At 42.6% G+C, this 13,445-nt stretch overlaps 2 protein-coding genes across 2 annotated transcripts in view; both read right to left on the minus strand.

The window, feature by feature from the left end:
• LOC308298554 (sialic acid-binding Ig-like lectin 15) overlaps positions 1-13,445 on the minus strand; it is a gene marked incomplete at both ends in the record, with an annotated part of 432,712 nt that overhangs the window by 160,279 nt on the left and 258,988 nt on the right. The gene's annotated exons all lie outside the window — the stretch shown is intronic.
• On the minus strand, positions 830-4,643 carry rnf41l (ring finger protein 41, like; the record flags this gene model as incomplete). Its single annotated transcript, XM_080751434.1, has 7 exons — positions 4,610-4,643; positions 3,925-4,131; positions 3,125-3,264; positions 2,511-2,537; positions 1,936-2,098; positions 1,699-1,819; positions 830-1,207 (listed from the first exon to the last, which is right to left on the minus strand). The coding sequence occupies exons 2-7, from the start codon at positions 4,128-4,130 to the stop codon at positions 830-832; spliced, it is 1,035 nt and encodes a 344-aa protein (XP_080607560.1). The 5' UTR covers position 4,131; positions 4,610-4,643.

A 13,445-nucleotide genomic window follows, 5' to 3' on the forward strand; every position in this document is an offset into this window, starting at 1 on the left:
ATTTACCAGCATTACTATGTATTTATTATCATAGCAGTAACTAATTATTCCTTCAGCACTGTGGAAATCAATACCCCAAAATGGCCTCAAGTGGGCATACTGAACGGCTGGTTGATCGGATGCACCGATCGGATCGGATCGGTGAATTTACCTTTTGATCTAAACCACCGATTAAGGGCGATCACGCTTTGATCGGCCCGATCCGATCCATTGCCGATTGATCGGTAACATCTCTACTGATTTTCACAATGCATAGTTTTCTAGTTGGTTCAGAATTACAAACATTTTTTAAATAGAAACTACTCTATCAAATTGAAGAAATAAAAAATAAGAAAAATGTGTTTATTGGAATACAAATCCTGGAAAATCCTGAAGGACTTCTGACGAAACCAGCAGCTATCAGGTTCTAAATTATAACATTGTTTGGGCGGTCTTTTTTTCATTAAAGATGGAGGCAGAATTACCAAAACGACATTCGTTGTTACAAACATGTCTTCACATTCCTCACCTGCCTTAAGCTCATTAAAGGCATAATTGTAATTAACCTATTGTAGTTAGTTGTGGCATGGGGTAATTGGCAGAAAAAGAAAATATGCCAGCAGATGCAGTACATCCATACTGTCTTGTGCATATTTGACTGTTTTGCCAATGATAAAGATATAAAAAGAGGGGGACTGCCCATTACTCCGACTACGTAGCTACGTGTGCGGTTAGTGTTGATAAGGGGGCCAGCCAGACCAACGCAACGTCGGAGAAACGCGCTGTGAGAACAACGACACAGCACCAAAAAAAGAGGATATCCAGCACTATTCGCTACGTTCCAGTCCACTCAGATAACCGTAACCTCTCGACTCTTCCTCTTGATGCAGTCAAGGGTCAGGCTACGTGGACCAGCCTTGCGTGAGCCCTCCCCCAGTTGAGGAGATACAGGTGGCTGGGCTGAGGGTAGGGACTGACATGAGGCTTGGATGGAGGTTTGTTGTTGTTCCCTGTGTGGCTGCCATCCATTTGGCTCTTGGTCCCCCTGATTCTGGCCCAGAGTCAGCTGTTCAACAGGCTGCTGCTGCTGGCACCTGGTTGGCTGGAATGCTCTGAGGAGCTCCAGTAGTTCTCTCTTCTCCAGCTCTGCTTCTGCCAGCTCCTGCCGCCTCAGGCGCTCCACTCCTAACAGCGCCCGCACGTCACACATCACTCTGGACAGCTGACCCTGCATGGTAAAGGACATGTCATATACTGTATTCTCTATTGGAACGTGCAACGCTCTCATAAACTGTTGTCGTCATACTGTATTGCAGTGGTTCTCAACCTTTTCAGGCCGCAACCCCCAAAATAATCATTGCTAGGCGTTGCGAGCATGTAGATCGGCTATTCTCACAATTTCTTCCTCTAGTATTTGACAATTTGGCCAATGTTTAATTTGTCATTTTAGAGGTATTAAAAAGTCCTTAAATTGTCACAAAAAATGTGCAGATACCCTCTATAATCTATACACTTACACTTTATGTTGGTTTGTTTACTGTTGCGTGAGAAAGCAATGTTGCACGTTAAGTTAATCATCTGGGGACCCCCCAAAATAATTTGTGGACCCCCCTGGGAGTCCCGACCCACAGGTTGAGAACCACTGCTCTATTGGAACGTGCAACGCTCTCAAACTGTTGTCGTTATACTGTGTTGTTACATAAGAGAGGGTGAACACACCTTGAGTTCCTCCACCTCATTCTTCAGTTGAGACTCTTTCTGCACCATGTGTCTCCTCTGGGAGTCCAAGCGCGACTCCATCTCTCGCCTCACCTCCTCCAACTTGCACATCATCTCTGCCCTGCGGGTACCATTTATATTTATGGTTTCCAAAAGATTCAAATTGTGAGTGGCACAATCAAGTTCAATTTGGCAACAATGAACTCGACGAGAGCTTTCACAATTGCTCACACTGACCTGAGTAATTCCACCTCAGCTCGAAGCTCTGCTATACAGTTGTGCTGTGATTGGTCATTGGAGTGAAGGGTGTGGCCACAGCCGTTGGGACATTCCCTGCTACGGAACTCGCATTGTGATAGGTGAGCCTCCAGACCTCGCCTCTCTACCTGCACCGGACAGCCTGAGAGAAGTGGTTTTATATAAATGATTAGTCTTCAAAAGGAGCCAGCACAGTATTTTAGTATTTATACATGCTCCACACTATAACCTTTATCTATTCCCCATTTTTACTGTTATTTCTTGCACTGTTGCACACCCATAAAACGCCAACAAATATCCATATCATTGAGTATCAATGGTAATTGTGTTATCAATACAGTCCTCTAGCTTTGCACTGTGCCACAGACCACAAACATGCAAACAATCCATGAAAAACCTGGAAATGCTGTGGCAAAACAAAAACAAAGTGAGAGTTCATCTCAGCTGTTCCCCCTTTTATATAAATGCACATTTATATCAAATGTATTATAGTATTCAACAGGCAAACACTGCAAAGTCCACATGGCATGCATTCTGCCTCACACTATACATACCACAATGGCAACATATGTACTCTCCACCTGCCAATGACAGGTCACACAGTCACTACTGAGTACCATAGCATATTATGCATGAACATTAACTGTTGAAGCAGCCCAGTGATCATTAAAGAATGATGGGAAGTTGACTCTGAAGGCACCCTGGATGAGGTCAGTGTGTCATGTTCATAGTGAGTCTCTCTGAGCATTCAGTCATGTTAAACCAACCTTAAGGAGCCATGACAACAGAGGAGCCACCTGCTGCCCACAGAGTAGACAGACAGGTGTCTTATTACTCCTGTATTCCCATGCATACATCATTGTGAGTTAGGAAACACGTTCAACGTTACAATTACAAACAATTAAAATGAGTATCAACAGAAAGCAAATCCTTAACATGAGCTTACACAGTGTCAGGATCAGAATCACAACTTGTATTGTCACATCACAGGTTTACAGGTGTAAAACGGTGGGGGGATTTGTTTTGTGCAAGCTCCATCGTTTTTGCTAATTCCATAAAAGGAGAAAGGGACGGTGAAGAGGAGGGCAGGCGGAGCAAGGGGAAGAGAGATAGAGATCAATAATAATAAAAACATTTATCTACATAAATTCGGAAGAGGTCATCATACCTGTGTTGGAGCAGACTATGAAGGCAAACTCACACTCTTCCTCGTGTGTGTGCAAGGTCTCCAGTGAGCAGATGACCTCACAGCCCTGATCTGCATTCACACAACGGATCTGCAAACGGCTCAGATCGTTTCGCATGTATCTGTCGTCAGACACACATGGAAGGGTGAAAAATAGCATCAAAGATAGATACAGTAGGTGTGCTGAAAGGCTTGTGCATTCACATGCACATGTGCATTCACATGCACATTTGTGCACGCACGCACGCACGCACAGACACACACACACACACACACACACACACACACACACACACACACTGTACACATACAGAATATGTAGTATCGAATGTATTGTATGACAGTCATACTTGTATGTTTCTGTCTTTGTTGAACACCTTCAACCTTGAGGTGACAAAGCACAATGTTTGAGGTATCTTTGTTGCTATGCAACCAGAGTTGGTGGTAGAGTTTGTTTTTGCAATCATTGTATTGTTTATTCAGAAGATAATTTTAATACAGATGACAATGGTAAACAATTTAACTGACGTATATGTATAACAGAAACACAGAAGGCAAAATAAGTGAGTGGAAGGGATGGGTGGGTCATGGGTCACGTGGGTGTCAGACATAAAGAGGACTTGTACAAAGGTATGAGATTATTACTGATGTCCAGTAGCGGAGTCAGATCATGTGGATTCAGAGCGATTTACGATAAGCAAGGACAGCACATGCTTATAAATGAACTGTACTGGATGTCTAGTACAACTGAGCCAGAGACACGGACACATGTGATAGAATACCTGTACAGAGGTTTGAGGTGGCTGACATCCAGGGGCAGTCTGTCCTCAGGACAGGAGTGGTGATGAACAAGCCAGCTGCTGATGCAGGAGCTGCAGTATGCATGTTCACAGGGGGCCTGGAGGGGGCGCTCCAACACATCTCGACACACACAGCACAGCAGGCCTTCATTCACATAGCCCACAAACCTCTCCAGATCATATCCCATCCTTTACACACAGGCATGCATGCACACACACACACACACACACACACACACACACACACACATGAAAATGTGTCTTCCCTCTTTTTGCACTAAGTTACCCCAATGTCCACTTCTTCGGTGGCAAAGACTTTCTCTTGTCAATGGCATATTTTAGATTTCTTTTATTACACACCATTATAGTGTTCTTATTTTGATCATAAGACCCAATTACAGAATTTCAAGTCTCAAGGTTTCTTCAGAATATGTATGACAATTACTATGGCACATCAGGAGTCTAAATGGTACTAGTCGTTCTCAAATGTTTTATTTGCAAGGACCCACTTAACTCTGAGTGTACAAATGGACCCTTAAGAGTCCATTTAGTTCTATTTGTACACTCTCAGAGTTACAGACCAAATTTAATTTGTACAAAGATGTCCACCACAAGCCAGCATGGCGATGACCCCTGTTGATTATCACACTGACTCATAATACCTTACCTGACAGTTGATCTGTTGCTTTATCCACTTCTTTCCTCTTCTGGTTCAACTGCCACTTTGTTTCAACATGTGTCCTTCCTCCCTTTCTTTTATTCTCTCATTGTCTTCACTTCTTTAATATCCACCTTGGATGTTGTTCTCATTCCTTCTCCCTCTGCTATTGTGTGTTCAGGTTCAGCCCAGGTGAGGGTCCTCTTCCCCGAGGCTCCTCCTCTCCCCTGGGACTCTGTATGTGTTGAGGTCTCCGTGACAACAGGGGCTCAGAGAGAACTTCAGCAGACAGCTGTCCAACGAGACCTGAAAGACAAGAATTACACAGAGCAGTCAGTGGTACTCACTTATTCAGAAGATAATTTTAATACAGATGACAATGGTAAACAATTTAACTGACGTATATGTATAACAGAAACACAGAAGGCAAAATAAGTACTCACTCTTTCATTGCAACGAAGGACCTCCAAGAAATAAAGACATTAGGCCACGGACCCCCATAACTCTGAGAGTGCAAAAATGGAACCAAATGGACCTGAAACATATTTCTGGGGTACCCCTGAAACCACCTCAAGGACCCCTGAGGGTAATCTTGCGTCATCCCCATGCAGTGTGAATGAGACTGAGAAATGCCAGGCTACCCACTGACACAGTACAAACACAAACACTCACAAATGGACACATTAAACAGAAGCATTTTACTTACTGTCCGTAGCACTTGCCTATCCTCAATGACCATACATGTTATTATTTTTTTTCAGGTTCTTGGTCTGCCCAATTCAGTTTTTTAGATTACTGTTTCTATGTATTTTGTGTATTGATGTATTGATGTATTACCTTGTGCTGTCCTTGCTTGTTGTAAATTTCTCTGGATTAAGAGAGTCTTCTAAATGCCTAAATTGTAATCAATACATCCGTCTTGTTATAATGGGTAATAACCTCACCAGTGACCAGCATATCCTCAAATGTAAGCCTGTTTAACTGTTAGGCCTATCTCTCGTGTTGACATAATAGTAGCCATTCCCAGTCTGCTTCCAATTTTTCACCCTTTCTCACACTGTCTCAAGCTTCCTCTCCCACTCTCTCGACTCTCACTCTCTCTCACTGGATGTGGGATTAACATGGATTACGCTCTCCTCTTCCTTGATTGGATTACAGACAACATCAGTGACAACGACCGATTCCCTCTCTGACCAGCACAGAAATCAAAGAGCAGTCTCCCTGGACCACTCACTCACTCACCCCCACCCTCTCCATCACTCACCAGCTCTATTATAGCACTGTGCGTGGTTTACTGCCACTAAAACATCTCCCATTCATTTTTTTTAAGTGTAAAACAAATATTGCAAAAAAGGTGCAAACACTGCTGCATGCAATCACTTACTGGTGGTAACAAGTCAGGTGCAATAATATCTGGAACGGTCTCATATTCCACCAAAGGAAATTAATGACAAGTTTGAGGTGATGAGAGGACGAGGTGATCTCTAGCGGAACTAGGACCAGCTCTCCAAAAAGACAAGCACAAATCGCACTGACATTTTACTTTACTAAACCAGTCCGTGAGTGAGTCCGGTGTGTGTGTTACAGTGTGTAGTTACTGTAGCCGTAGGCTCAAAGTATAGATTAGAATTTAGAAATACTTTACAACAGATGTAACCCAGTCTCCCGCGATGCGCAGGCGCGGTGAAAATAGCCGATCTGCAAGCTCACAAGTCACAACAACAGGTGGTGGGAAAAGTACTCAATTATTGTACGTATTAAAGTATCAATGTGCAATATAGAAATGCTCTTTTACATATTGTCCGGAATTCAAAATGTAGCCTACCCGACTAGTAAAACTAAAATGTACTTACAGTAGCAAAAGTAAAAGTAGCCTTATGCAGAATGTCCCACTGAGTTAACAGGTTCAAAATGTAGGAATAATCTTTTTAAATTGGCAGATCTACAAGCTCACACAACACAATGCGTTGCGTCGCAATGTTGTCCCCCAGCGCGCAACACCGTTGTACGACCGACAGAATCGGAATCGTTTCACGTTTGGCCCCGCCCCCTTCAGTGCGTCGTCGATGATGACGTAACAAAACAAAACTTCCGCGGGAGAATCCTCGCGACTCTGAATGAAAACATCCTTTTGATATTTGGAATATTTATCTATCTGTGAAGAGACATCCCGTGATAATCGGCAGGTATGTGCAAACATTTTCAAAATGCAGCGTCACTCAAACCATAACATTACTACTAACTAGCTGTCAAAGTCAACTTTGACTCGTTGCTAACGCGTTAGCTTGTTAATTGGTCTAAACTAAAAGTCACATAAAGATGCCACACAGACAGTCGTCATTGTGATTTATATGATCATAGGAATTATGAATTGCCAACAACCTCTTGGCACTAGTAACAACTGTTTTGTCATTGATTTCTGACTGTTACATGAATGTTTTGTTTGCATAGTTAGTATTACAAAAGGACCCCAAGGTAAACAAGCCATTGGGCTTTCTTGATTGAAGATTGTATTAGAGGTTTGCATAGGAAAATGTACAGTACAGTCCACTGGTATACGGTCAACCAAAAGGATAAACATCACAAGAAAGCTTTTAGGGCTTGTTTCATTTGGGGTCCCTTTTTATAACTCATACTCTCAACATTAATATGGGTTAAAATCGTATTAGTAGACCTTGTATCTGTACTGTACTCTCCTGTGCTGTGCTTTTCCTAGCCCTGGTCCAAAGAGTTAGGAGTCCTCCAAACGTAGTGGAGTATAATTAAAAGTATTGGAAATACTCCAGTAAAGTAGGCTAGGCTATACTTAACCTACTTAAATACAGTACTTTAGTAAATATACTTAGTTACTTTAGATAACTGGTTATAATAATATTAATAATAATATACATAATAATATATATAATATAATATATATATATATATGCTTACCCTTCTGTATGGAACAATGAACAATATGAAGAGGCTTATTATAGAAGGGCAGCAGGTGGGCCTCCCAAAATGCAGTTTTCTATGCATTTCAGGGGTTTTGGGGGATTAGAGCCTCCCAAAAATGTTTTGTCCGCACAGCTTCGCCGCGCGGCCAATTTATGACCGTTCCGGCAAGAATTTCAAACCACTTTCACCACTGGTATGGATCAGAGCTATGCTTTTCCTATGCGAACTTCTAATAAAGTATTCAATCAATCGTCACTTCTTGCTCTCTTTGGGTGACAGAGTCCATTACTGTCCAGCAGAATGCGCCGCTCCGCAGCCCCCAGTCAACTCTTGGGCAATGCGGTTAAAAAGCCCAGATTTGTGTCCCCCGGGGGGAACCTGTCCGGACACCCCACACGTTCCACGGATGACCCTGAACCTCTTTCTCCCAAACTCGGTTCAATCAACACACTGAATAAGGTACGAGTGCCACTGGCAGTCCTGGCTGTTACTACATTACAGCATCCTGCGATTCACCTGTCTATCATCACTCAATCTACTGTTTCATATAAACCTAGCTCTGGTCCAGAGCGTCAACTGCACTGACACTCTTGACAGGCGGCTGGCTAGACCAGGATTTCTCAGCCACTACGAGGTCTCAACTTCAGTCAAAATAAACTAAACTACTTCACTACTCACCTAACCAAAGATAGTTTTGCGTTGTTTAAAGTATATTCTCCACGTGGGAAACCTCTCAGCACTCCACCCACTCTGTAAAATACAATATTTGTGTCTTGAAATAAAACGCACCCACCTCGAGCCAACACAGGAAATAAGCGGCGGTCGAGTTGGATGCGTTTTATTTCCTGACAAAAATAATGTATTTTACAGAGTGGGTGGGGTGCTGAGAGGTTTCCCACTGCAGAGAATAGACTTTTCAACACACAAAACTACCTTTGGTTAGGTGAGTAGCGAAGTAGTTTTGTTTATTTTGACTGAAGTTGAGCCGTCGTAGGGGTACAGAAATCCTGGTCTGGTCTTTAAGTCAGCCTGTCAGAGCGTCCAGAGCTAATATAAACAACTTGAACCCCAGCGTCTATATTCTGGGGGGAACATTAGCTAAGTACAGAGCCAACTTGTCGTCCAGTTTAGTAAGTCTAGACAGCTTTGTGTAGCAACAATCATGTAATAGTATTGTGTTGTCTTCACTGACATCAAGCATTTCCTCCAAGTCACTTCTTCAAAATAATAAATATGTGCAGAAGACCACTGTCATAGGGATGAGAGGATATGACAATTTCATGTCACGATTATTGTGACCAAGAAATTGCGATTTATGATATTATCATAATAATCAAAATATCCCCAACATCCATTATCCTGGGGTGAAACATTTGCCAAAAAATAGCAGATCTACAAGCTGTTGACCAGGGTTTAAATAGTACCAGATATGCAGCTCAGCAAATAGGTGAATTCATCCCATGCATGACAGAGGATAATTTCACAATTTAAATCTCCACGATACGATTATTGTGAGTCTTTTTTATCACGATAAACGATAGTAATGCTTATCGTCCCATCCCTACTGTCAAGTCAATGCAATGCTCCAGTATTATCCTCTTTGATTCAAGTTGTCCCTGTTGAGCTATACCTTCAACTGGAACTTGCTGAAGTTCACTGGAATTCTCTTTGAATCAATAATGTCCCCTGCCTTACTGTTTCTTCAGGTCCAGAGGAGCCTTGCAACACCAATTCTGGGTAAAACAGGTTATGATGCCCCAGCCCTGGCTGTGAAGTCCCTTTCCAGTAATATAGCTGCTCCAGGCATCTCAAGGGCTCTGAGCCGTGTGCTGAATGCTGCAGAAAGTAAGGAGAATGAAGTACAGCCAGAATATCCTCACGCTATGACAGGAGAGTATGCAGATGACAACGCAACAGCAGGTGAGACTGACATAGTCAGATATTTAGTTACTTTATTGATACAATTGTATAAAACATTTGGGTCCAAACAATAGTCGAAAACTCATGAATAAAACAAATAAAAAAGTACAATACATTAAAATATTCGGGTGCACCCCTCATTCAGACGTGCTGCCATTCAAAATATACAATACACAACACAAAATCCCTTTACTCATACAAAGGGAGCGTTCTGTCGCTCCAGAAGCGACAGAGCATATACAAAGTTCCTCTGTTAGTGCCCATAAAGATCAGTAAACTCATGTCCATATTTCCCTCTGATGTCTTGTGTGAGGGGACACACCAGTTTGTTTTGTATACCAGTCTCACATCAATCTGGCTTATACCATCGTCAAAGAAATGTTCCTCTTCCTTCCTCCTCGCGTAGCATAGAGTCTGTCCTTGAGAGACTAGTCTCACATTGACACGTACGCTGCTTGGATGGTATATGTATATGCGACTGCACATCCACAATTCCACATGCAGCCTATGAGATGAGTCAACCGAAACCATGTAAAAGCAAATAGTCCTCAATGTAAGATTTGCTGCTCGTGCTGGTAGTGGATGAACAGATCATTCTGGGTTGATGGCTCGGTATGTCTTATATCTTGTTCCAATGAATAGACTTTTTGGTTACCACCGCGCTCTGACTCTACTGGTGCGGTATCCCTTATATCTTGTTCCCTCTTTGGATTGGATTTGAAATATTAAGGCTCTATATTTTTGAGCGGTGGTCACACCGTCTCCATAGCGTGGCCGTGTGTGTGTGTGTGTGTGTGTGTGTGTGTGTGTCTGTCTGTCTGTATGTAGCCTCTGGTGTGTGTCTGTCTGTATGTAGCCTGCCTGTGGTGTAGTACCTTTTATGACCACACATGTTAAGGGAGGGGCGCTGTTTTCAGGCCAGGCCAGGCCAGGCCAGGCCAGGCACACACACACACACACACACACAGTCACACACACACACACGGGGGGGGGGGGGGGGGGGGATGGGTAAACCACCGCTCAGTTCACACGGGTGTGATTTTTTATTGTAATCATTGCTATAGTGTTTGTTCAGTAACAGGGATCTCCCCATATCTCCAGCTCTCTAAGCAGAAAATATATTTTCAGCCAATCAGGAGAGAAATGTTATCCGCTTCAATTTGATGTGAAAATTCCAAATGTCTCTGCCCTTTTGTTTTGTTTATATAAGTCGTTTAATAGCACTTAAATGTATGTATATACAGTAGCGCTTCACCTTTGTGGTGAAAGACACGTCCTGGTTTTCACTGTGTATAACAATGTAACACAATGTTTCAGTGTACATTTCAATCCATTGGAGGCTCATGCTGGTGTTTTGTCATTTGTAATTACTCTTTTGTCAGGATTTTCTCAGGGATGAAAGTGTTTGGGACTTTGGGTGCGCCACTGCGCCTGTAGGTTAGCGAATAGTGAGCCCACCACATAATCTTACCGTAGATCTACAGTATGTTGCATGTCCTTCCTCTTCTCTCTGCCCCAGTTTCCTGTCTCTACTACTGTAGGACTACAGTATAGGTTTGAAAATATTGTGGGGGAAATAAGCCAAATGTTGCCTTCAACAGTTAAAAGTTTCAGTTTCCAAGTGTGCCAAGTTTAGATAAAGTTACTGCATATTTATTTATCCTTATTCTCCATGAATCTATTTTTTTTAGGCAAGCTGGTTTTTGAGTTAGTGAGTCTGAATATTTCCACTGGGCACTTTACAGAGTAGACTAAATTCTCGGAGTCCATTGGATTAGGGTTGATTGGAGGGGCATCCGTCCATATATCCCATTTTGGTGTGCATGTGTACACCAATCATGAGTCACGAGCTCACGACCAAGGACAGCAATTTCATCACTATGACACCACAACAATACATAAAAGGCACTGGTCACTTCATACTGGGTGTGATTTTTAATACTGCAATAGCTCAATTAATTATTATTGAATTCATAACTTCTCATCTAAAAGAAATTCAATAACTGAGAACATTTGAGTTTAGTAAACACTTGATGTGGTCATTATAGTTTTCCAGTAACGAGCTCAGACTCAGAGGACAAGACAACAGGCAGAATCCGAATAAAGAATACTTGTCACATTATGGTCAGGAGACATGAGGCATAAACGCAGATAGGAAGTATGATATAAACAATGAAATGTACTTCAACAGTTGCATCTTCTATCACATGCAGTGCATGGCTTCAAGCATGTTTATGCAGTACAAATACTTGATTTGTATAATATTTTATAGGCTATTTATGTATGTAATAAACCGTTAGTTATTGTTGTTATGGCTATAATGCTCTTCTCCCCAGATAGTCATATTTGTCATATCATTTTCTGATCAGTTATTGCATAAATTATTTTGTTCTGTTTGCATTATACTATGATATGAATCATATGATGTCACCTAGCAGTGCCAGTTTATAACAAGACTTATAAGTGGTCTTACCACTGGCTGATGGCAGATCTCTTCAGCCTTGTTAAAATGACAAAGCAAATCTCATGTGTCCTTGAAATCACCAACACAGATATTGCTAAAATAAGTATTTTTGCTTCTTCATCATTGTGACACTGTTGGGGGGACAACATGTTTATTAAAAATAATAAAAATGTAATAATGTACTGAATTCAATTCTAGATGGTTAAAGGTTTTACCTGTCCTAGTAGGCCCTAATGATGGACATGCAATTTAGTGGCATTCTGACTGTTACACAACTTGATTGATTAATGAATGTATCATGGCCCGATAGCCGACAGTGATTCAGGATTCAGAATTATTAATGATGCCAACACGGTTATAAAAACATTGTTACCGTTTTAGGCTGTTCTTACTCGGTCAACACAACTTTACAGTATATGCTTACACGTGTTCCGACTGCGCTGCTCCGCGCGCTCGCGGCACACACACACACACACACACACACACACACACACACACACACACCTGTAAACTCCTCCATTGCACTAGTGCACATTGAGAGATGATGAACAATTCATATTCATTGCGCATAGGCTACTTAAAACGGACGGCCGCAATGGTGATCTTGCATCAATCCTGCTGCCAGATAGGCTACTTATGATGAACAATGTGCTTTATAATACAATATATCTGCGCTCTGCGCACATCCTCCTTTCGTTTTGGTGTAAACGCGCATGCAGATCGTATTAGCAGAAGATCAAAATTGAACGAATAATGACAGACACATTCATATTTTCTTTTACGTAAAATGGCCCCGCTTTGCATGCTAATAATAACGTACAACATGCGGTGTGTGTGTTGAAGCAGACGGTGTGTGTGACTGTGTGTGTGCGTGACAGCAGGTCCGCTGTGTGTGTTGTGTGGGTAGTGCAGCGGCAGCGCTGGGCAGATTAGGACTGTGCTCAGGATCAGTGAACCTCCTCTTCTCTTCCTAGAGCAACTAGTGCCGATCTATTCTCTCACAACCTTCCCCCAGCGACGCATTTATCACAGACAATGAGCTCCGGCGCTGCATTCACCCGTCCCGTAGCGTAGCGTAGTTAAAACAATCGCATTTGTAATGATGAGCGACACCTGTTTTCGCCCTTTGTTAAAGTGCAAATATAAACACGATTCTGCCGATTTGTTGCGCTTGCGTGCGCGCGCACGGCTCCTCCCCTCCCCCCAGTTAAACCAGCGCTGTTTCTATTCTAACTGGTCTCAGTCAGTTGAGTCATACACAGGGGAAATAGGCTGTCTGTTGACCCGGAGCAAAGCATAATAACGACTATTTAAACAGTGTTTCCTTATATGTGCGGCAGCATGCATTCTGACAGTTCCTTGTGTTTATATTTGTCACAGTGCAGTGTGCCTGTGCTGTGTGCTCTGTGCCTGGTGTGGGGTTTACAGAGACCGGGCTGTAAGTAGGTCGGGCTGGGCTTAAGCGGCTTAGCTACGTCAGCCTAAGCTGGGAGGAATTCATCCAAAGCCCTCCGCGGTAGGCGG

The sequence above is a fragment of the Nannobrachium achirus genome (genome assembly GCF_963921795.1).
Source record: "Nannobrachium achirus genome assembly, chromosome: 2".
NCBI lineage: Eukaryota > Metazoa > Chordata > Actinopteri > Myctophiformes > Myctophidae > Nannobrachium > Nannobrachium achirus.